Source organism: Centropristis striata, chromosome 6 (genome assembly GCF_030273125.1).
Source record: "Centropristis striata isolate RG_2023a ecotype Rhode Island chromosome 6, C.striata_1.0, whole genome shotgun sequence".
NCBI classification, from domain to species: domain Eukaryota; kingdom Metazoa; phylum Chordata; class Actinopteri; order Perciformes; family Serranidae; genus Centropristis; species Centropristis striata.
Genome location: NC_081522.1, coordinates 9855895 through 9880606, shown reverse-complemented (window position 1 = coordinate 9880606; position 24712 = coordinate 9855895). Strand labels below are relative to the sequence as shown.

The window sequence follows — 24712 nt, the reverse complement described above, 5'->3', positions numbered from 1 at the left end:
GAGTCCTATTTTTTTTTCAAAATTATGAACATTGTTTATATAAATACAAATAACCTATCTATCTATCTATCTATCTATCTATCTATCTATCTATCTATCTATCTATCTATCTATCTATCTATCTATCTATCTATATATATATATATATATATATATATATATATATACATATATATATTGAATGCAGGACTTTCACTTGAAATGGATTTATTTCACAATGTGGTATTAGTACTTTTAATTAAGTAAGGGATCTGAATACTTTTCCCACCACTGTCCACATGATTTCACTTGCTAGATAACATCTTTGCGACCCAGGACCCAGCATTTGGAGGACTAGGACTTTTCCCCTCTGGCTGTAGCAAAAAAGTACAAATCTCCTGTATGATATGCCCCATATGATAAACTGAAAATAGCATACATAACGTGGAATTTAGCATGTAGTGCAAATCAGCCATGTGATATGAGGTGACGTTCCACACTTGGTGATAATCATGCCTGCAAACAAAATGGAGAGTGATGACTGGAGTACTAAATAAGGCACAGAGTGTGAACTCCTAATCTGGGCAGTTGATGATCAGGAGACTGCAAGCTTGAAGTGCTGACGCTAAGACACAAGATTGTTTTGGCTTCTGTAGGATGATCACTGAAGAAAAGAGGAAGGAAACAGGATAACCTGCAGACAGTTCTATTTTTCCGAAGAAAAATCACTTCCTTTTTTCATGCCTCTGTGCCAGCGAGAGCCGTGTCCGCAGGCATTATGTTTTCAGGTTGTCCGTCTGTTTGTCCTTTTCTTGTGAGCAATATCTCGGGAACGACTTGAGAGAAAATCTTCAGATTTGGCTCAAACGTCCACTTGGACTCAAGGATGAACTGATTTGAATTGAAGGTCAAAGATTAAGGTCACGGTGACCTCACACAACACAGTTCTGTCCAAAACTCAAAAGTTTCACACTGTAATCATATATAATGATCTAATAACTAGACTCTTTAATATAATTTTCAACATAAACAGTTTAAACCTTTTATTGAACTCTTTTAAAGTCATTAGTCCATACAGCATGACACTGCAACCTCTCTGGTTGGCGGAGACTTTAACCGTGTGGCTGTAATTCTAGTTTGCCTTTATTATTTTCTATATTTAAGTTGTCCAACTAAAACTCAGTGTGGGGGTTTATCAGTACAGCTCCTCTGCATAACACACAATAAATACCATGTTATTTAGTCTAAGTATTTGTCGGCTCGTCGCTCGGGATTTGAACCCTGGACCTCTCACACCCTCAGCGAGAATCATACCCCTAGACCAAAAAAATTAGATTATTTAATATAATTGTAGCCATAGAAAACGGTTTATACCTTTTATTAAACTCCTTCAAAATCTTCACTACATACTATCAGTCTGTCATGGACCGGTTGGTAGAAGCATTAGCAGTATTTTATTCTATATTTAAGTCTTTCAAGGGTGCTAACAACTACAACTGGGGATTCATTAGTACAGTTCCTCTTTGTAACACCCAATAAATAACATGGTATTTAGTCTAAGTATTTATGGGCTCTAAGGATTTAAACCCAGGACCTCTCACACCCTAAGGGAGAATCATACCCCTAGACGAATGAGCCACAAATCTGCATGTAATTACTTTTTTTTTGATGGTTTCTCTAATCTAATTTTCATAGAAAACACTTCTTTCAAAAAGTAGTGTCTGTTGCTAGTAGCAGAATCTCTGCCTCTGGTAGATTTACATTTATATTAGTTTATCACTGTATCATGAGAAAGTATTTTGGCAGAAACAAACTGTTCACATGGCGTTTTGCCATATGAAATTGTGGTTTGGTTTAAATCAATTTAGTGAAGTTTTCTTTGAAGAGTAATGCAGCCAACTGTCAACAACCTTTCTCCAAATTAATTTCTGTGTTGGTCAGTGCTGGGAAGTATTTCATCACTTTTCTATATGACTGAAAATGTCTTCTTCAGGGAATAAAAAAGAAACACTGTCTGCTGACACTGAGAGTGTTAATGCATCTGCCATAATACATTCAGTAGGTGGCCAAACAGGTTGTACCTCAATGTAATATCATCACAATAAGTGATGAAGGTTGAAACATATCCACCATTTACATCACAGTATTGAACATTATCCACACTGACTTCTCTTGTAGTTTAAAGGTTGATGAGAAGGTGTCGCCATCTGAAATTAGACACAATCAGCTCCTCTGTTCATTACCTCCACCTCCACCTCTTCTGTTTGTCAGCAGGATTACAGAAAGACTACAAGCTCGGTTTTCATGAAACTTGGTGGAAGGGTTTAGCACGCGCAAAGGTTAAACCCATTCAATTTTGCGGTGGATCCGAATTACAGGGCAGAGTGATCATTCTTGGTATATCATATGATTCATGCTGCATATGAACTACTTCATGACAATATATTGAACATAGATTTGCTCTGGATGTTGTGCACTGCAGCTTTAATAGGATTACTTTGATCTATCAAATCATATCAGCTGTGGCATGAAATTACTGGTTGGCCAAAGACACCATACCTACAACTCTACTGGTAATTTGTCAGTACATTTCCTTTACAAAAGACCTAATGAATACCATATTATCCTAACTGAATGGTGGGCTCATCTGGGATTTAAACCAAATTCATCAATCTTAACCCAGCTTTTTCCTAACCTTAGGGAACTAGCTGTGTGAGTAATTGTTTTTAGTTTTTTTGGTGCTTTTACAACATTAAAAACATTAAAACTGATCGTGTGCTGTTTAGAACAACCATTGTCACGTGTTTACGGTGTTGCACTTGTCATGTTACGTAGGATGTCATATGAATCATGCTGCAAAAGTTTGTGGTAGAAATAGTACAAATGTGTCCATGAAATGATTTTGTTTATAGATATTCTCTTAGAGCTTTAAATAGATCACATTACTTTTTCAGATGATATCAGCTGAAGTGTGAAATTTCTAGTTGTCCAAAGGCTCTACACCTACGACTCAGTGTGGGAATTTGTCAGTGCAGCTCCTCTGCAGAACACCCTAAAAATACCATGCTGTTATAACTATACATGAGGGCTCGTCCGGGATTTGAACCCGGGACCTCTCGCACCCTAAGCGAGAATCATACCCCTAGACCAACGAGCCACACTTTGCCGTTTGTCCATTAAAATTTTTGTAAGGTTCCTGCAAAATGTAGCGCTAAATATTGATTGGGTAAACTGATGTATTGACCAGTTTTTTATTTATTCATTTGTTTTAGACGCTTGATCTATTAATTTTTGTTCACCATACATATTAGAATTTGGTACACATATCTGTAAAGTAGCCTAGTACTGCAAACGGAATCTCTTACATTACAATGAACTTTCATAAACGCATAAAAAGAAATATTTTTTTCTCAAGCTAAAAACCTAAAATGGACGTAACACTTCAGTGCGTTTAATGTCATTGAAGAAACTATAGGCACGTTTTTGACTAGGCCAATTGTGACCACACTTATGGCTTTTATTAGATAATATAATGTGTCTTAAAAGCTGGAAGAAACTCTTATTTGCAAACTATGATAATACAAATATGAGATAAGAATCAGAATCGCTGTGGTATATTGATGCAAAAGAACAAACAAAAACAGCGGTAGAAATCGAAAATAGGAAGAATAGAAAAAGTCAACATACAAAAAATATATGAAAATCTAAACAGTAGAAACTATATGTACACATATGGTGTTATTTTACTTCAGTGTGCAGGCCAGCTGACGATCATTTGATGCATAAGACTTTATTCCAAGACATCCTGTCGCTTTCTCTCAACTAGTGAACTAGGATCAACTCCAAGGCTGGATGGCATCCTTAAATCATCCTCTCCAGCTGTCCTGACTGGGCGGGGTGAGCGCGTGTGCCATCCTGGCTCCTATGGCAACTCGATAGATAGATAGATCAGCTCTATCAATAATCACATTATTAGAAAGCGGGCATGCTGATGGATCAGTGATGTCAGCGCTCTTTGAAGGCCCGTGCCAGCTGCGTGCATGCGTGTCATCACCTTGCACTGACAGAGAGCTCAGATATTTTGGGGAGGTGGAGATCATGCTTTGTCATTGAGGAGCTCAGCAGCAGCAGCAGCAGCAGCAGCGCTCTCCCTCCACTCCGGCACGTCCGACGCTCAGCATGCTGCATCCTGATGCGCTCTCGTCTGCACGCTGTGGGGTTACCTGGATTTACACGCATTTCCCGATCACCGCTTTTACATGACCGTCGGATTGAAGCGGCCACGTATTGTTGACGCATCTCAATGTTTGAACCGGGGGAGAGAGGCACGTCCCAAGTGTCAAATAAGATACAACCTGTCCTGCGGATGCGCCGTCACTGTTTTGCACCCCAAGTGTATGAGATTCATGATTCATCCCTCTGTTTTCACGGGCTATCCTTAGAGCGCATCTCTTCTCCTTCTTCAAAATGGAAAGATTACAGTCTTCCATGCGCAAACGGCTGTACAGCTTGCCGCAAAACATTGGGCAAAAAGCCTTCGTGATTGACGAAGGAGACAACGGCGACAAGGACACTAAGAGGAAAAGTATTCGGCTAAAACATTTGTCCTCTCCGTCTCCTGCAAGCAGTTGCAGGAGCATTGAGGAGGCCAGGAGCGAAGACTTGGAAAGGGACGTTACTGTGAAGACCAACTTGAACGGGGACTGTCGCTTATTTAGGGGCAGCGTCTCTTCCATCACCGGGCGGCATCCTCCCGGGTCAGATCCAGCGGAGCAGCGGCTCCTCATCCCCGAGGCTGGTGTCAGCGAGAGTTACCCCGGTGAGCACAGCCCCGGGGCCCAGCAGCGGGCAACGGGTGGTCTGAGTGGCGCAGCCGGGCAAGAAGCTATGTTTGACCAGTCAAATTTCATCAAGTTGGAAGGCACCGAGCAAATCATACCTGAGGATGACCGGCTGTACCAAGCCGGCTTCATGCACCGGCAGTTTGGGGCGATGCTCCAACCGGGAGTCAACAAGTTCTCCCTGCGGATGTTGGGCAGTGAGAGGGCCGTGGAGCATGAGAGAGAACGAGTAAAGTCTGCTGGCTTCTGGATAATCCACCCGTACAGTGATTTTAGGTAATTTGTGTGCAGAAAACCTTTCTCTACCAGCAGTGATGTCTTACAGGAAAGTGCAGCAGTGATCCCGTCACACATTTTAGCCTTTTTTGGCACATACATGTAGAAAACTGATCATTTTAAAACAGCTTTATCCAGATGCAACATAAAATACAATCAAATAGGATCAGGTCACTATAAACTTAATATCACAGACACACACTACTAATCCCCCATACACCAGGAGTGTTTTTTCTTTGATTACTGTGATGATATTATGATAACAACGTGATAATCAGGAGTGTGAAGCTGTGCAGAATAGATGTTTCATAAGCTTAATGTGTCTCAGTAATCCACACACACCTTGAATATATAAATGGCTTCATTTCTGAAAAGGATCCTTTTCTATAGACTTAACCATGGTAACTGTGCAGGACATTCTTATAGGAAAAATGTTGATGTATTGTAAAGGAGTTGACTGGCATACAAAATCCTCTTATAATCACAATGACAGCCAAATTATATCATAATATGTAGGATATTAGTCTAGAGAAGTGCGTGTGTGTATATGGTTTCACTTACACAAAAAGAGGCTATACGGTAATCTAACCAACCAATTTTCTGCACAAATATCTACAAATTGAATTTGTGCAACAAACTAAGCCAACCTGTAATTCCCTAATTTACCCTCCACACTGTGCTATGCATACATGCATGCTCTACATTTCATTGCACGCTGCATGCAAACCAGCATTCTGTTCATCACCGCCATCAAGGGATTTTCATGACATTTAACCTTGAGGCTCACTGTCATCATATTTTCACCGGCCAGTTGTACGCCGATGTGTGTCACTGCAGTTTTTTTCCACTCATCTGAATTACACTTTTTTTTTTTTTTTATCATTTAGCGAGGGCAATGGATTACAGAGAGTGCAGCAGGGGCTTGGAAATGGGGTAATCAAAATAGGGTAACATGACCATTCGAGATATTAGAAGCACACATCAGTGGAGATTATTACAGTACAATTAGTCTAATGGAGCAGAGATGGTGTGGACAAGGGAGGGGACACACCAGAAAACACTGCACGCACACGCGCACACACACACACACACACACACACACACAGAAAGAGAGATTGAAATGAAAATGATGTGAGGAATCAGGGCGCCCAGCTGTTAACTTTGTGTATGAGGAATGAGGTGTCATTACTTCTAGCTCCGTTCGGGTCACACTTTGAGCAGCAGCGGGGTTTCGGGCCTCTTAAGGTGGACACGTTATCCTGCAGATCCTGTTTCAAAGTATAGATGTAAACCTTTGCACCATAAAAGACAATCTGGGTCTTTTTTGGCTTATGAGACACTTGTTTCCAACCCTGCAAACACTCAACTTCACTCCCTGATGTCTGTAGCAGCGGTGTGCAGACATACCGTGTGTTTCCATGACCACTGTGCATCAACTCAGCACTCTCCTTGTATCTTTTATAAACACAGTCTCTGTGTTGTTTATAGCATGAGTAACTGCTGTCTTTTATTAAAGCTGTGCGTGGATATAGCAGCAGACATACTGAACTGGCACGCTGCGTAAATATGGTTAATATGATTGCTGGTGGGCCTGAGCCACAGTACAGGTGTGTGTTAAGCCACTGAGCTGCATGCAGGCTGTTGTGCTTCAGCTGCGCCCTGGCAGCAAGAGATAAGTATCTCTAGTACAAATGTGATCCCTTTTTCAGCTGTCCTGATTGATCTAAGCTCCTTTCACCATTTTAAGCCTTTTTGTGTTCACTTTGCTTGTAACTCCCCTCTCTTTGTGCTGTCATGCTCTTTATCGTAGTTGCACTCTGACCCAAATAGTGCAAGATTCCTTTCTGGACCAGTAGAGGTCCAGAGACTGTTAGCTTTACACCAGATTACACCAGAAACTTGTCTGTGCCCTGAATGCTGCGTGCACCGTCAGCTGATGAACAAACTGGATGGTCCTCAGGGGCAGTAATGCACTGTCCCCTGCAGACCTTTTTTTTTTTTTTTGGTCCAGCTGTTCTAGGGTTCTGCAGCACAATGACGTGTGCAGAGCAGTAATGCTAACTACTCAACATCTGGCTGATGGGAGCTGACTTCTGGAGATGACATGGATTCCCAGGAGATAACGGTGGATTTAGCGAGAGAGGGGAAGTGCAATTAGGACCAGTGTGTCACTGCAGAGACGAACAGGCAGATGAAGAGAGGAATGCAAATGCTTTGTTTGGCAGAGAACAACAGAAAGCTGATTAGAACAAATGGCCATCCTGTCCTCACTGGTTCCCTCTTTTTGTGCTGTCTGTCCTGTGACAGGTTTGATGTGAGTAACTAAAACAGGTAGAAGTTGAAATAGGAGTCTGTGGGCCGCAACCTCTCTACTGTTGGTCACCTCTCTCCTGGAGAACATTTCACACAAACACAATTCAACTGCTTCTTTATAGATTTTGTTCGCAACATATAAATCATCATCACCTCCACGTACTACTCACATTTAATCAAGTACTCTCCTTTTCTCTCGGTCAATCATGGAAGGAAATTGTGAATGGTACCTGTTGACAAGCATTCAACTCACAAGGCAAGCATGCTACTTAAGAACCTTTAAGTGGTGTAATGTACGCAGGTTTGCCCCCCGCCCCCCCCCCCCTGCACAGTTTGTGCTGGCCATGCAGGTGTGTCAGGCTCCCGCTGGATCGATCAGTGGTTAATTAGATCTCTGAAATGGATCGGACATGCAATCACGCGTGTACATGCTCCTCATCTTACATACTACACACTGAAGATGGTCATTTATAAACAATGGTTCTCTATCTCTTGACTGGCAGCTGTACATCGATGCATGTTTCCAGTGTTGTGATATTAGAGCTGTGTATTGGCAAGAATCTGACGATACGATAGTGTAATGATGCAGGGGTTATGATTCTATATATTGTGATGTATTGCTTTTTTTTGCAATGCCATAGTATAAAGGGACATCCATAACTTTAATTACAACTAAAATTATGTGAGCTTCCACGCTGAAATGATAATGTTGTGTAAACAGCTGGGCGAAGCACACGCCACACACTCCAGCTGTGTTGGAGCCCCACATGTCTCTTGTCTTCTGTATTATCATGTTTCCTCAATACCATCAATTATAAACATAAAAGGGGAAGTCAGAAACTGCAGATACAAAGCACTTGTTTTTGCTTTTGTCTGTTGTTATTCTTATTAATAAGAATATGAATAACACACAGCTGTGGTGCTGTGGAGGCGAGAGGAGAGAGAGAAAGATGCTATTATGGTCGTTATAGTTGTGGTGTGGACTCTGCCTTCCGCTTGAATTAAAACCATCTAAAACCAAACTATGTATTTATAGTTATCTTTGCAGTTATTGTTTTTGGTAGGAACACATCTCCATATACATAAAATCAGAGTAAAAAAGTTTATCTGCATTTACATCCAACATAATAGCGCTGCTTAATCTGTCTGCAAAACTTTGCATGTAAACTATATATTGAAAATCAATACAGTATTTTTGAGGTTTGATACAGTATCACAAAATGTAATATATCGATAATCAGGTACATTGATATTTCCTGCTATACATCAACTACTCCAATGAGACTTTTAAAGCAGTCCGCATAATCAGGAGGATATCAAATGTCAAGTTAGTAAATTATTCCATCAGCTAGATATGGTCTCAGATAACTATTATTTGATATTTAGCCTGTAACTGTTGGCTATACTTTGCCAGAGTTGTAAATTAAGCTATGACTTTTTAATAAAAATGCAATTTGGTGACTTAACTGTAAAAAACAACAACTCAACGCTGCAACTCTGCTGCACTGCTGAAAATCTGCTGCACTGCTGAAAATCAACATTTCCTCATGAGAAATTCAGATGGATTCCAACAACCCTGTTCCTGTGGCCAGAAGCCCAGTTAATGTTTATGCTCACTCCCTTTGTTTGCATTGGTTCTTACGGTTTGAGCACAGATCTACTGGATCTTGCGGGCTGCAAGTTGGACAGAGATTATTTTCTATTTGAAGTTCCAACACGTCCAGAATGTCTCTGAATATGCAGCACATCTTCAATATGCACATAGACACACACACTCAGACTTTAAAAGTCTCCTGCATGAACCGAAAAGCAGCCATTGATAAAGGTGCTGTCTATTCATGATCTGTTGCTGTATCCCTCAGATCCTTTGTACCATTTTACTGGAAGAAAACAGATCAAAAAGTTCAAACTACTGATAATCAATTCTCTAACTAGAGCTGCAATTATTTTAATTATTGATTAATCTACTAATTATTATCTGGACTGGATTGTTTTGTCTGTAAAATGTGCAAAAACTGTGAAAAATGTCCAATATAATCTCCCAAAGGCCAAAGTTAGACAAAATATATTCATTTTACAATCATATATGACAAAAAAAAATTTAAATTCTCATATTCGAGAAGCTGGAACCAGGTTTTATGCTTTAATCTTCATTAAAGGCATAAAAAAACGCAAAACCCCACAAAAACATCATGTATTCATCCTCACACAAAACATTCAGCTCAGTTATTCTGTGAAAGGTATGAGAGAAGTTTCATTTTAGTTACATTAAATACCTTAATGACTTTAACTTGCTGATCTCTACAACATGAGTTATGTGTGTCGCCGTGTGTTTCAGGTTCTACTGGGATCTGACCATGCTGCTGCTGATGGTGGGAAACCTCATCATCATCCCTGTGGGCATCACCTTCTTCAAGGACGAGCACACGCCGCCCTGGATCGTCTTCAACGTGGTCTCGGACACCTTCTTCCTCATGGACCTGGTCCTCAACTTCCGCACAGGCATCGTCAAGGAGGACAACACGGAGATCATCCTGGACCCGCAGCAGATTAAGATAAAGTACCTGAAGACCTGGTTCGTGGTGGATTTCATCTCCTCCATACCGGTGGACTACATCTTTCTCATCGTGGAGACACGCATCGACTCTGACTTTTACAAGACGGCCCGAGCCCTGAGGATCGTCCGGTTCACCAAGATCCTCAGTCTGCTGCGGCTGCTGCGCCTCTCCAGACTCATTCGCTACATCCACCAGTGGGAAGAGGTAGATCCTGCAGGGACGTGCTCTCTGGATGTTTCTTTTTCTAATGGGCTGGGTGATATGACCATATATTTAATCTAAACTATATAAAATGTCTTTCAAACAGTGCTTAACAAATTTATTAGACCACAGTTTGTGCCACAGCTGTCCTAAATTAACAGCATTACTAATTACTAAAATAATTTTTTGTGTTTCTGTTATGGTTAATACAGCAGGATGTAGAAGCTGTTTAACAGGAATTATATTTTTAATGTTAAAATATAATTATTATTGTTATCCACAAATTTTCAAAAAAATTGTAAAAATAGCAAAGCACATTATTATTTCTTGATTAAGATGTCAAATTATAGTTATTTACTTGCATTCCTGAACAAAAAAATGAGTTTTAGTGGTTGAATGTTATGCTTCATTAATTCTCAGAGAAGCCCAGTGAACCGGCTCAAATTTGGGGATAAAAAGGTGAATTCAGTTTATTTGCCAAAAAAAACCCTCCAATAACATTTTAGTTTAAACAAGCTTTGGAAAGATTTCGAAAATAAAGTTTTCTCGTTTTTGATGACAGATGGTCTAATAAATTTGTTAAGGTCTGTATATTTTATATATATCTATATTAATACTATCACAATGTCGACAAACTAGCAGAATATTAACGTAATTTGAACCTTGGGCGTCCCCATGCTCTGCAATGTTAGTAATTAAAATAGATATGAGCAGTGATGACTGAAATGGTAAATTAATGTTATTCTGCCGTGTATCTGAATAAGTCAGTGCTCCACTTAGCTCACCCCGGTCCAAACTGTCTTGACCCGCCTCTGATTTAGATTATCCCTGCATGTTCTGATCCCTGCATGTGTGGAGCCAAACATTGAAAAATACTTTTCATTTGTCATATTTCAATTAAATTAACCCAAGCTTATACTTTACACAGGAATATACAAAAAGGGTTTAGCATATGGTTATTTTATATAAACTATTTATTTATGGAAGGACAAAAAACACACCATAATGTGATATATATTACTTGTTATTAAGATATGAAATTACCTCTTTTGGGATAAAACAGCTAATCAATTATACACCAATCACATAATGGAAAAGACATCAGCAGCACATTTTCAACATGATTTTAGTCATTGTTAGAAGTAAACTAAAAAAAGAAGAAAAAAGCTACTTTTTACATAATAAATTTAATATCTGATCATGCTCTGAGCAAATGTGACGGGCATTTCTAACATTGACAATGAATATTTAGTTGCAACCAAACTGTCAGATCTATACAAAAAGTACAGAAATGTTCCTTATACATGGTCGCCCATGAAGTTGGAATAATATATTTTCTTTACCTCTTTCCATGAAATGATTGTGACAATGTGATTTATCATTGACAGATAAAGTGTATATCTTTACAAAAATGTATTAATACATCTCTTCCAAACATCTCACAATGAAAATGAAATCGCCATTAACAGAGGATTGTGTCTGAAAACAAAATTGTTCCAACTTTATGGGCGACCGTGTATATACAGATTTCTCCTCACTCTTAACATGTTTGGATTTTTTTTCCTAACAGGGAATTAACATGATACTGCGTGTTGTAAAAACAACTGTACATATTCTTTAAGCTGCAGAGTTCATGTGCCAGTTCCCCACTGAGGCTCACACACAGTCAACTGCCTTAATAACAGATATTTCCCTGCATTATCTTATTTTCATAATTCCTACTGAGGCTGTACTCCCCATAGGCCATTAATGTTGCTTGCAGATGGTTATGCAACAGTGAAACAGCCTCTGGTGGTCTATAGAAGATTAAGACCAGTACAGGACCCCTTGTGTCTGTCAGCCCACGAAGCACGTATTGTATGTTCCAAATCCTCTGATTGCATGAGAGAGAATTTAAATTTCATAGATTTATGTGTTCTGTTATTTATTAATGCTGATAATCTGTGTCACAGGTTTTCCATATGACCTATGACCTGGCCAGCGCCATGGTGCGCATCATGAACCTGATTGGTATGATGCTGCTGCTGTGTCACTGGGACGGCTGTCTGCAGTTCCTGGTTCCCATGCTGCAGGACTTCCCTCAGGACTGCTGGGTCACTCGAAACAAGATGGTGGTAAGTCGTCCAAGTGATCCTGTGAGCTGTGAGTGACGGGATCCTGCATGAACACAAACTTCTCTGCCAACTTTAGAACCATATTGGTTGTTTCACGTGAGAGATTTTTTTTTTTCTCCTCTTCTTCTTTTTTTGCTGGTTTGACGTAGGCGGGTCTCAGCTGGAACAATATGTTGTTCACTGCATCAGTCAAGAGCAACATTTAAAGCAAAATGTGAAGAGCTGTGGGGTTATTGGTCACGTTAAATGAAATGAAAAGGAATCACACCCACAATGTCCTGATGAGGCAGAATAGCTGAGTTTTTGAATCATAAACTCAATAAATAATATTTAAAGGTGTCTATTTAAAAAAAAAAAAACTTTTAGTTGTAATCTCTAAGATTTTCATTTAAATAAATGTCATACATCACTATCTACACTAATAAAATAACAATAACAATAAAAAACAAAATACAGTGATTTGCAAATCCTCTTTAACCTACATTCAATTGAATACGGTACAAAGACAAAATATAAAATGCTGAAAGTGAGAAACTTTAAAAAAAAAAAAGTATATACACTCATTATGAGTTTGATGCATTCTCCTTTTATTAGCTTTTTACCCAGTGTCCCAACTTTTTTTTTCTTCCATTGAATTCAGTACCACAAAGGTGATGAATCTGTGGCCCACTGATTAAAGTACTGTGTATATGCAATACTTTGAACTGAGTTTCCTATTGAGATATTCCCAGGAAAACAATCAGAAACAGCGATAGCTAATGCAACAGACTCGCTCTTCAGCTCACTTGGGTGTGAACCAGCGTACGTTTTTTCTGGTCTCTCTTTGCTGGTGTTGGAAATAGTGATGTCAAAAATATCAATATATAGATACATATTGATGCTTGATATTTGAAACAGTTTCAATACTCATTTTTTTTTGCAGTATCAATACCCAGGTACCATCTTGAAATCTTCTCTCCAACAGAATAAAAAAAATGAGTTACTGTTGCTGTTTTCTGCTCTTAGCCAAGAAAAGAAAAGTTATTATGTTCATATTATAGCATTCTTGTATTCATAAATATGAAGTATTTTTAATAAAAAGAAATCTAAAATGTTATGCCCTCAGTGTAAAGTAAATGGTTACTATAGCCAAAATACAAAGAACTGAACTACAAAAAATATAGATCCAAAAACACACCACAGGTGCTTCGAGGTTATCACCATAACTTGTTAATTGAGTCAGGGAAGTCTAATATTATTGATACATACTTTGGTTCTGAAACCCAGTTTTTAGCTGCTTTGAAACTATACAATAATTATACTTTGAGGCATTTTATATAATTATTATAACAGGAATCTTCAGCACTTTTCTGATATTTTATAGACCAAACAATCGCTTCATTGAGAAAATAATCTGCAGATTAGTTTATAATGATAATAATTGTTAGTGCGAGCCTCATCATATTCAAGCATCTGGAGATAAGTGATATTAATTATCGATATGACTACAGAATATAATTATAAGTAAATTGCTAACTGAAATAGACTAAACCAGGAGAATATTGTCAGTCAGCATATATGTTACAAGGCGATGCTTTAGTTAGGAAACTAAAGTCGATCTTGAACTGAGAATAGGCTCACAAAGTGTGCTGCAGCGTTGATGTTGTGGTGATAAACTTTCTCTTTCCTCCTCTTCGTCTCTTACAGAACGACACATGGGGTCAGCAGTACTCCTACGCCCTGTTCAAGGCCATGAGTCACATGCTGTGCATCGGGTACGGCCTGTACCCCCCCATCGGCATGGCTGACGTGTGGCTCACCATCCTCAGCATGATCGTGGGCGCTACCTGCTTTGCCATGTTTGTGGGGCATGCCACTGCACTCATTCAGTCTCTGGACTCCTCCAGGAGGCAGTACCAGGAGAAGGTGGGTGTTTGGCTGATATTTGTCAAAGAAAAATCAACTTTCTGTCACTTGAAGAGAGTTGAATTTCATATGCCGAGATACTCTACTCAAGGACAGTTTTGAGTTACTTGTACATTTTTGGAGTATTTTAATTTACTTTAATTTCACTTTATGTTACTTTATTCTTCTAATATATATTATTATAGATACCCAACAGCATAAATGAGTGAATTCCCTCCTCTCAAATAATGCTTTTTATATGTTAATGTCTCCTGAAATATCTAACGTTGACTTTACTGACTTGTATCTGTGCAGATAGTTTGTCCTTAGAGATACATTTTTACATTCCTCTACTGAAAGGGAGATGTCAGTGCACTTCTCTAAAAGATTCAAACTTAAGCCGGGCAAGCTAGAATATGTACTTTACTACTCCAAAAAGTTGATCAAAAGCCGTGTGCTGCAGCTCAGGCCGGGTTCGAAACCGGCCTGAGCTCCCTTTGCCGCATGTCTTCCCCTCTATCACCCCCTTTCTATCTCTCACTATCAATAAAGCAACAAAATGCCAAAAAAATAATCTTCAAAAAAAAAAAAGCCATAAAACAAACCAGAAACCCCAACCGCTTAGGGAATGTCTGCAGCTCTGCGACCGGCTCGCACTGCTCTGTCAACCTAGCACGAGCAGCGGTGGTGTGTGGGTTGCAGGGCCAGATCCAGAATTTCTCAATGAGTGCAAAGAAAGTAGAAGTGCTTCCAGCCCTTTTGAGAGTTTTAGTCTTTACTAATTATGTGGGAAAACCAAGTTATCCAAAATATTAATCACAGCAGAGACATTTTTAAACATGCCGGTAGTGTGACTTTAAAATTAGCTTGACCAACCACAACAGTAAACTGCTTATACATTTCTTGCATCAATATTAATAATGCAAAAATATAATACATAATAATATATCAGTCACAGGGGACATTCCTGCATGAGTACCTTGACTTTTGAAGCAGTGAGCAATTACAAAAAGCTTTCACATCTTTGTGTTGCTACTTTTACTTACGTGAAGGATTTGAATGCTAATTCCACGACTGATGATGATACGACGATGATATATGATGCTGTAGCAAGTATTTTTGTGAAACTTGTAATTTATCATGATGCTATTAAGGTGAGACATTAGAGGCAAAATCACTATTTTTCTTGTTCTGGTCAATTTTTGCGATTTTTTTTAACTTTCACAACATCTTCTGTGTGTGTGTCTTCTTTCATTAGTCGTTGAAAGAAAATACAATTAATACAATTTGTGTTTATTTATGATATTATACATGGCATATGATGCTCATGATTTGATTTGATTTTGGTTTCAAGTAAAGTACATATGTGTGGAAGTTTACAATACATATATTTAAGGGCTGTTTTCTCCAAATTTGCTTTTTCTCTCATAGGGAAAAAATCTCCACTTTAGCAACTCTCACATACACCAAACTTTCCACTTTCATTGCTATCTATATTATAAGGTTCATACTGTGGGTTTGGAGTGATAAAAAGAGAGATCCAAAATTCCCTCTGTAAGAAAAAAACCTTTAATATGTCATTCAATTCAAACAAGATTTTGAACCTGATTTCCCAATGTTTAGATTTCTGTTCTGAAAATGTCTGGAAATTAGCACATATTTAACAGGATAGTGCCTCGTTTGCATAATAAGACATGAAATTTCAGAAAAGTTGTAATGTAATTCAATGTCAGTAATTAACTGGGGAAGTTTCATAGTCATGTCTATTTAACATTTAAATAAAAGTTAAAATAAAGCAAAAGGTTTACTTTCTTCCCCTTCAGTGTCTTCTTAAGTGAGAAAATGCCCCACTGTTATGGGTTTTTAACACAGAAAACAAACATTAGAGATAGTTGAAGAGCTAGTTAATAAATGCTAAATAGTGACTTACAGCAGGACATTAGTCACATAGATTGGGCACACACACCAGTCACGGTGCTCTGCTGCGAAAGTACACCGCTGAAGGACACAGTAGTTAATGTTATTAGCTGCAGCCTGCAGAGCGCAACTGTATTTGTCAGATGGGACAGAGGCACAACATCGCTCTGTGGGCAGGTTTCACAGATGGCCTGACAGTTGACTGTTAACATAATGAGACACATTATAGTGCACCTCTGAGCCAACACATCAATCACTTTAATATATCCATTTTGACATGACTTTGCATTTTTTCTTTCAGTAACAGTTCAGCTACATGTGCATGATATTTCTGTGGTGGCTGTTTACTGACATATTTTAATATTGAATTTAATAAAACCAATGTAATTATAATATGTTTGATATTTAATAAAATAATGTAATATAATAATTTGATATTTAATAAAATATTGTAATATAATAATTTGATATTTAATAAAAATAATGTCATTATGATAATTTTAATATTTGAATAAAAAAATCATTTATAATAATTATTTTGTATAGTTGTTATAATTATTTTTATGTTATTATATTATTCATTTTTAATATAATAACATAATCCAAAAATACAAAGAATAATACAGTTATGATATACATACAATAACCAAAAAAAAAAAAAAAGTAACTTAAAAGGCAGACTTCACCCGCCCACAGCACCTCAGTAGTTCTTACAAAAATATACAGACCTACAGACATAAATAAATATACACATCCTCTCTACCAGTGCTGCTCTAAATTGTCGCACCTTCTAATATAAACAAAATATTTCTGCCATGTTTGTCTGGCCTTACTCTGTTCATTATTTACCCTGGCAATCTTCTATCTATTTTCAAATGCAGCAGTCTCCATTATAAGTCTACTCCAGTCTGTAAAATAAACTAATAATTGCACATGTGTTGTTGTTTTTACAGTATAAGCAGGTGGAGCAGTACATGTCCTTCCATAAACTTCCTGCCGACATGCGCCAGAGGATCCACGAGTACTACGAACATCGATACCAGGGCAAGATGTTTGACGAGGAAAGCATTTTGGAGGAGCTGAACGAGCCGCTGCGAGAGGTCAGGAGCCATCTACCTTGTTGTTGTTGTTGTTGTTGTTGTCTCGATGATAATACTGCTGAGTCATCATAATGTTGGCTTCAACATCTATCTTGATTGATTGATTATGATTTTCTTTATTTTGTCGTGTCCTGCACACAAAGAGCCCAGCCATCATTGGTTTACAAGATGCTGAAGTTGCAGTTGCAGTGGTCAAACATTTTATTAAAGAATGAGATTTACAGGTTATTTTACAGCTCTGTCTCACAGAACATATTCTTCCTTCTTTCCCAAGTGTGACAAATAAAATTGGCTACTCCTGAAGCAAAATTCAAGTTTTTCATTGTCATCCAGCCAAAAGAAATCAACATAAATGGAGGTCATTTTACCAAATGACATCCCTTATGTTCTCGTAGACAGGACAGAAAGTCAAAAAAATGAACCTCAATTTCCCATAGCTCACACCACAAGCAAAACAAGACAACTAAAAGAAAAACTGCAAACACTTTACTTTAAAACTTCCAGTTTAACATTTATAAGCAGTATATAGACATAAATGAATGGTTCATAGCACAATTAAAAGGAGATGTCAGATATTTAAGTCACATGGTTACTGGTTAATAAGTGAAGCTTCTTGGTTAGCTAACAGCTAGCTTAACCACGTTAGCCATCGATGTTCAGCGGCGACTCCAAAATATTAAATATTAAAATGTTCCCCTCGACACTGAAACCGGACACACACACTGCACAGTAATTCTCACAGATACAAGAATGTACATTATGATATAGCCTCCTTTTCTTTAAATTAACTGACAAATTTTAAAAATCCTCAACCAGCTAGTTCCCGTGCTAACCAGCTGTTCCTGCGAGTACCCGATGATCCACATAACTATCATTGGTCGGGTTCAGTGACCTACATATTCCAAAAACAAAGCATTTCCCTTGTTAATTTAATTTAGTCATACTCAATTATAAGTCATCCTTTATGGGGAGACTGGTAGACCATATAGTAAAACATAGTTGTAATACTGTACAACACTGTCATTTAGTAGCATTAACCACCTATAAAATGTCCTTATATCTGCTTACAGCCACATTAGTGTGTTATAATATACCATGTTTAAAGTGTATATACTCCATAATGTGGAAAAAATATGTTTAGTTATTTTATACTATATTTTTAAAAGCAGCAAAAATGTGTTAATTAATGAAGTGAGCACCCTTGTATAAATGGTTTAAAGTTAATTATTCATACAATCATGCCTCTCTTACTTTGCACCATAATGTTAATAGTCATGTAATCTGATTAGTAATGGCCGGAGACTTTTATGAGGACAGAGAATCTCATTAATGGAGCACTAAGCCGTTAACCGTTCTGCTTTTATAATGATTGAAATGTACACATGTATTAACACCGATGTTTGTGTTGTGAAGGCCTCGTCCCAGCATCTGAAAATACTTTTTTCTGTGTGTTGCTTCTGCAGGAAATCATCAACTTCAACTGTCGAAAGCTGGTGGCCTCCATGCCTCTGTTCGCCAATGCCGATCCGAACTTTGTCACCTCCATGCTGACCAAACTGCGCTTTGAGGTGTTCCAGCCGGCCGACTACATCATCAGAGAGGGAACCATCGGGAAGAAGATGTACTTCATCCAGCATGGCGTCGTCAGCGTCCTCACCAAGAGCAGCAAAGACACCAAGCTGTCTGATGGCTCTTATTTTGGAGGTAATGTCTGCGCACAAGGCGCTGTGTGGACTGCATGCTAATGTTTTCTGTAGCTGGCACTGAGTCAGTTTGAATGTATGTGAAGGAGTGCTGATAGTATGATTTGTTTTGATTTATTTTGTTCCGGCACTCAGCAGATTAACTTCCCTGACTATTACAGCTGGGAAAAATTGTCCACATCATCTCCTTAAAAGGGCTCGGGACTAAGAGGAGCAAAGCTTTGTGATCTTTGATTCCATCTGTGGGGTTTTCCCCTTTTGTTAACGCCATATTTAAAGCTGAAATCCAGAACTTTCCGTTTGTTGTCGCCCTTGTTGCGTCGTCTTGTTGTTGGTATCCAGCTGTGCAGAAAAATGAAATGTCATCATCAAATGTCAACCGGGAAATAAAAATATATAATTTACAGTGACAACCGAAGCAATTATTTTGATACCAAAGCATGGAGATTATTTCAAACCACATTTTAATACTTTTTTTGATATGATATGGTAATCACAAAACATGATATATTTTGGCTTAAAGCTCCTAAGCACAGCTGAACACACACACACACAGATGTGAAAATGGGAAATGAGGACAGAAAATGTGTTTAAGAGAGAGAGAGAGCGCGTGAGTCCGTGTGTGTGTTTGTGTCTATATCCTCAATATGTCTGCCCTGAAAAATATGTCTACTTTTTTTCCCTTTTTTTTTTAAAATGGCGCATTATTTTATTTTTCTGATCTGGCACGGCAGATGAGGTCAGGACAAACTGTAAGCTGCAGAAATTGCATTAAGTGCTCCATCTGTGGGGTTCAGAGGCATCGCTCTTTTCATGTTTTATCATCTCACACTAATAATACTATTTTAGCCATCCCTTTTATGAATGGGTCTAAAAAGATATAAACGTGGTCGTTATTGTATGAGAAAAGTGGGAAACCATCACACAACACTTGATATTAATCACCTTTTTAAAAAAAAAAACAACCTTGATGTTAATCTCTGACTTGTTTTAAATACATGGTACAAATAATTAAACTTTTTTTTCTCCTCCCTCCCTGCAGAGATCTGCCTGCTGACCCGAGGCAGGAGGACAGCCAGCGTGCGAGCAGATAATTACTGTCGGCTGTACTCTCTGTCGGTGGACAACTTCAACGAGGTGCTGGAGGAGTATCCCATGATGAGGAGGGCCTTTGAGACCGTCGCTCTCGACCGCCTGGACCGCATCGGTGAGTCCAGAAAACCTGGAGACATGTTTTACAGTCAAGTAGTATGGTTGATAGTTCACTTTGCCTGCTTATTCTTCATATATTAAATCTAACGCTGCTGTAGTTTCAATAATAACGGTTATTATATGTGTTATTGATTGTACACTGAAAAACCTGCAGTGATGGGGGAGGCATCTGCTGACAGAGGATCCAACAATTTATTAATAGCAGTTGAGGATGAAATTATCGAATGTATTGAAATTACAGATTTTTTGTAATACAAGAGTATTACAAAGAAAATAATAGAAATATTGAAAATCAAAACAATTGATTGCATAAGAAGACATTAAGAAACTAAAAATACAATTTCACTTAATAAATTGATTTATAATCAGACAACGATCAAATATGAATGCAAAACCAAACAATTTATTTTACACTCAAACAAATCCATGAAATATTAACACAATAACTTCACCAGACTAACCTGCAAATCAACTACTCAGTCCCAAGAAAGGCTGTTGATGTAGCAAAAATCTTTATTTTTTAAAATTGCCCTTTGAATTAAGTTGTACGAGCCAATTCACCAATCAAATAGCAAATTGATTAAAACAGAGTTTCCATACTGTACATTTAATTTAATGGGTTATTATTTATCCATTTCCTAGTTCTAGCTTTTTTTAGTGGCAGTAAGATACTGTTACATTAAAATATTGTACTGAATTCATGAATATTGTTGGTGTTGTTTAAAATGACTAAAATGACATACATGTACATTTGAGACTGAGCGGCAGTTTATTTCTGCTCATAAACACCTTGAGGTACAATGTAGTTTTGTGCTTCCATGTAGAGAGTGGAGCCGCACAGTTTTACAGCTGTTCTGTGGAACGTGTTGTGGTTTTATAACAAAGGCACCATTTTCTTTTGGAAGTGCTTTTAACAAGTTTATTTTTTACGAAGGGCACTTTTGTTGCTTTTATCCAGAAGAGAATGTTGTCTGAGCTGTGTGAAGAATAAGAAACGTTTTAGAGTTCATGCTCTGTCTTCACTGTTTCTGCCACATTGTTCTTCAGTGTAACGCCTCATATAAGAACTGATTGGTTGCTAATACATAGATATGTTATGTTTTGCTTTGTTATCACATTTAAACCCTCGAGTTAAAAGAGACAAGGTTACAGTGCTGATGAGTTGTCTAGTATGTGCTCATTAATAAAAGAGAAAACAGTGTGACCTGATTCATATTTTCTTAACAGGGAAGAGGAACTCCGTCCTTCAGAATAAAGTCCAGCATCACCAAAGTTCTGGCACACTAAACTTCCAAGAGAGTGAGATCATCCAAAGAATAGTGCAGCATGACCGTGACATGGCCCAGTGCACGCAGCTGATCCAGACCAGCCCCCAGAGCCTGCACCCTGCTCCCCCATCACCCACCCCGGTCATCTGGGCCCCACTGGTTCAGGCCCCACTCCAGGCCGCTGCTGCCACCACCCCGCTGGCTCTGGCCTTAGCCCACCACTCCCAGCTGCCTTCCATTCTCTTCCACCATCCTCTGACTCCGGGCCCCCTGAAGGACCCCATCAGCCTTCCAAAGAGAGTCCATGTTGGAGCGAACACGTCCAGCAGCTGTGGTTCAGGGCCCAGTTCTCCTGCCAGCGCAAATAAGTTCAAATCTGGGATTGAGACCCCAACGCTGGCGGCCTTCAGGGCACAGCATTTCTCCACTGGGCCTGTGTCCCCGTCACTGACGTCCCAGCCCATCTTCACCAGCAGCCTGCAGCCCCTGGCCCCTCTGTCCTCGCACCAGCTGCCACACCTTCCTCCCCACTCCGGCATGGCCTCAGTCTTCCCCATCAGCCAGGCCACTGTCTCTTACACCTGCTCCGCTCAGCTCCACCCTCAGCCCTTCCACGGTGCTATGACCACCCCACCGCACCCGTTAGGTTTACTCCAGCAGGGGGCACCGGGGAGGCTAGCAGGGAGATTCCCCGCCCCCTCTGCCTCCGCCATAAGCCCTCTCATCTCCAGCTCTGTCGGCCCCATACTAAGCCAGCTGCAGCAGACCTCTCACGCCACCGTGCAGCAGATGGGGTACAGTCACGACAGAGCCAGCAGGACATCCAGCGGTTTCCACCTCCCACATTTTCCCTTCATCAGTAGCACTCCGTCCTCCACTGGATTTATTCAGCCAGGGTCTGCAGTCGGAGCCGGGGCCGCAGCCTCCCTGGCGCAGCAAAGCCTTGCGGGTCTCCAATCTGTTTTCCTGCCGCAGGTTCTCCCCGAGCACTCGGCCCTCGCCTCCCTGGCCCAGTATGGCTCCGCTGAAGCCTCGCCCTGCTACACGCCTCCAGTCCACAGTCCCAGCATACAGAGCCCTGCTAGGGGGAGGACAGTCCACCACAGTGAGCTCCCCAGTGCTATGGGCTCTCACAGCCCTCTGACCCCTCAGACCTCATGTCCTGCCAGGGTGGCCTGTACCCTCAAAGACAGGGCCGAGTCCTCCATGGATCTCTTTACCCAGGAAATAAAGACTATCTCAGGCTCTCACAGCTCTATACACCAGGAAAGGCCTTTGGCCATGAGCGGCTTCTCAGAGGGGGCAGCAGGGGCCCCCAGCCCCTTCTCCTCCCCCATGGCTGTCAGTAAACCCTACAGCCCGATCCCGGGTCAAGTTGCTCCTGTCAGTCGGACACATTCAGGGCCTGAACCTCAGAACAAGTCCGCTGGCATTCACTCTCCCCACGCTAGATCCCCTTCTAAGATGTTAGAGACCGAACACAAACAGTCCAAACTTCCATCCAACTTGTGAGGTTCAGACACACCCTCCTCTAATGCCTGAACAAACGGGAGGCCGCCTCCTTCTTGGCGTTGTTTTAACCACTACTTTGTCAAATTTTAAAGTAGGAGGGTGTGTTATTCTAATCAGATTGGAGATCGGTGGTTTCATTTTTAATCAGACTGAATGGTTCGGGGATAATAATGGACACTGATGGATATTTTTTTTACAGGATATTGCATCTTTGAATATAGTAATAAAATCCAAAACCTATTGATGGGTATATATAGCACCTCATGAAAATATCAATTGTTCTATGTATTGTATTATAACCACACTCTGTGATTTGTAGTATTTTGTTTAAACCCCCATTGTCCAGGCAATTTTGTGTAACCTTTTAGCTACACCCCTTTAGTTGGAAATTTGTCCACAACTGTATCCAGTTATGATTGAAACCAAAAATTATTGTCCTTTCTCATGTCCTTTCCCACCACCGAGTGTGTCGTGTGAATGCAAAGAGATTCGAGGAGAGACAGACTGTGCACTTTGCTCGTTTCAGAGATCACCTAACGTAATGTTTTGATGACGGCATGTCTTCCAAGATAGCGTTTCAGCAATATTGCACACCCAAATGGGTCACACAAATCAGATCACACTCAAAAAAACCTGAAGTAATGAATGTAATGTTTGTCTGTCTGAGTGGGAGATGAGGGATTAATTTTTGAATGTGTTGAACCGAGGGCGATAATGGTTTTCTGCAGAGTACTGGAAAAGTGTAACCGGTGTCAGAGACAACACACACATTTCCACAACTGCTCCGGCGTGTGGTAAGGCGCACCTCTGATGTCAACTCATTTCAGGCTGACAATAACTTTGGTACAGAACAGTTGTTTGTGTGCCATCAGCATAGTATGCAATAATCTGTGTTTTTTTATGGGTATACAAAGGTACTGTGAATCAAAGTCAATGAGTGAGATTCTGTTTTTAGTTAGGTTAAAAAAAGGGAGTTAAATGGAATAAAAGCAATTGTGGATAATCAAACATCCTGAAACCAGCAATGCACTAAGACTGATCTGAATGTTTCTTGCACCAGTCAAAGGGCTAAAAGCAGTTACTTGGACGCCTGGTTAACAAGAAACCCTGATGGGTCATATTGCTGCATATTTACCTCTTTCATTTTACATTATTTGATTGTAAGATTTGACATCTGTTGTTGAACAATTGCTGCTTTGTGATGCTATGCTGAATCAATAAGCGATGTATCACTGACTGCTTTTTAAAAAAAACGGACTCTTGAATCCTTCTACCTATAATAAGTTTGTGTGTTTAGATAATACTTCTCTCTGTGGACCTGCGACCAACGAGGAACTGTGAGCAGGTCAGCAGGTCAAATCATCGGAGGATCCTGTCCACTGGCTTTAGCTGCCTGGTTACTGAACCTGCGGTTTGCTGTGACTCTTGACTCCCAGAGGGAAGAGAGATACGATCAGTCACTAGCCAGTCACTGCCAATGGGCTCGATCAATCCCTCATTACTATTCTCCTCCAACCCCGCACCACCACACCACCTGCCAGAGGCATCAGCTCGGGTTGAGCGTAAGGTTACTTTGAGAGCATTCAACCTCAATGTGTGTGAAGGAGGAGGTGTCAATCATTCATCTATTTATTATATATTTATTTCTCATTTTGCTGCCTTTTAACCAACAAATCTGAGGACTCCATCATCTATGTATGTTAGGCATATTTAATTTTAGCGACTGAATTCAGTGCAATAAAATAACATATGGTCAATGATGCTCGTCCGAGCTGTTGATTTCTTTTCAAGAGCAGAGTGTGGCATGTGTGGAGAATCTGATAAAACGCTGGTG

At 39.7% G+C, this 24712-nt stretch overlaps 2 protein-coding genes and 1 non-coding gene across 3 annotated transcripts in view; 2 read left to right on the top strand and 1 right to left on the bottom strand.

Annotated features, from left to right (window-relative positions):
- The window catches only part of LOC131973107 (neuroplastin-like), a 33169-nt gene extending 23390 nt beyond the window's left edge, over positions 1-9779 (top strand). Inside the window, exon 6 of the mRNA XM_059334959.1 lies at positions 9748-9779. Coding sequence (XP_059190942.1) covers positions 9748-9764 — 17 coding nt within the window. The 3' untranslated portion in view covers positions 9765-9779. The remainder of the gene's footprint in view (positions 1-9747) is intronic.
- trnap-agg (transfer RNA proline (anticodon AGG)) lies at positions 3065-3136 on the bottom strand. The gene has a single exon. It is a non-coding gene; the product is annotated as a tRNA-Pro (tRNA).
- On the top strand, positions 3562-24615 carry LOC131973106 (potassium/sodium hyperpolarization-activated cyclic nucleotide-gated channel 3-like). The gene is made up of 8 exons (XM_059334957.1): positions 3562-5096; positions 9748-10171; positions 12121-12282; positions 13969-14187; positions 17037-17183; positions 18647-18887; positions 19929-20093; positions 21326-24615. The coding sequence occupies exons 1-8, from the start codon at positions 4447-4449 to the stop codon at positions 22876-22878; spliced, it is 3561 nt and encodes a 1186-aa protein (XP_059190940.1). The 5' UTR covers positions 3562-4446; the 3' UTR covers positions 22879-24615.
- The last annotated feature ends 97 nt before the right edge of the window (positions 24616-24712 follow it).

What these genes read in the sequence shown, in the direction of transcription:
- LOC131973106 (XM_059334957.1), top strand. Translation starts at nt 4,447, where the DNA reads ATGGAAAGATTACAGTCTTCCATGCGCAAACGGCTGTACAGCTTGCCG. An exon ending in GGAGGCAGTACCAGGAGAAG is followed by an intron (nt 14,188 to 17,036) that starts GTGGGTGTTTGG and finishes TTGTTTTTACAG; the next exon opens with TATAAGCAGGTGGAGCAGTA. An exon ending in TGATGGCTCTTATTTTGGAG is followed by an intron (nt 18,888 to 19,928) that starts GTAATGTCTGCG and finishes CCCTCCCTGCAG; the next exon opens with AGATCTGCCTGCTGACCCGA.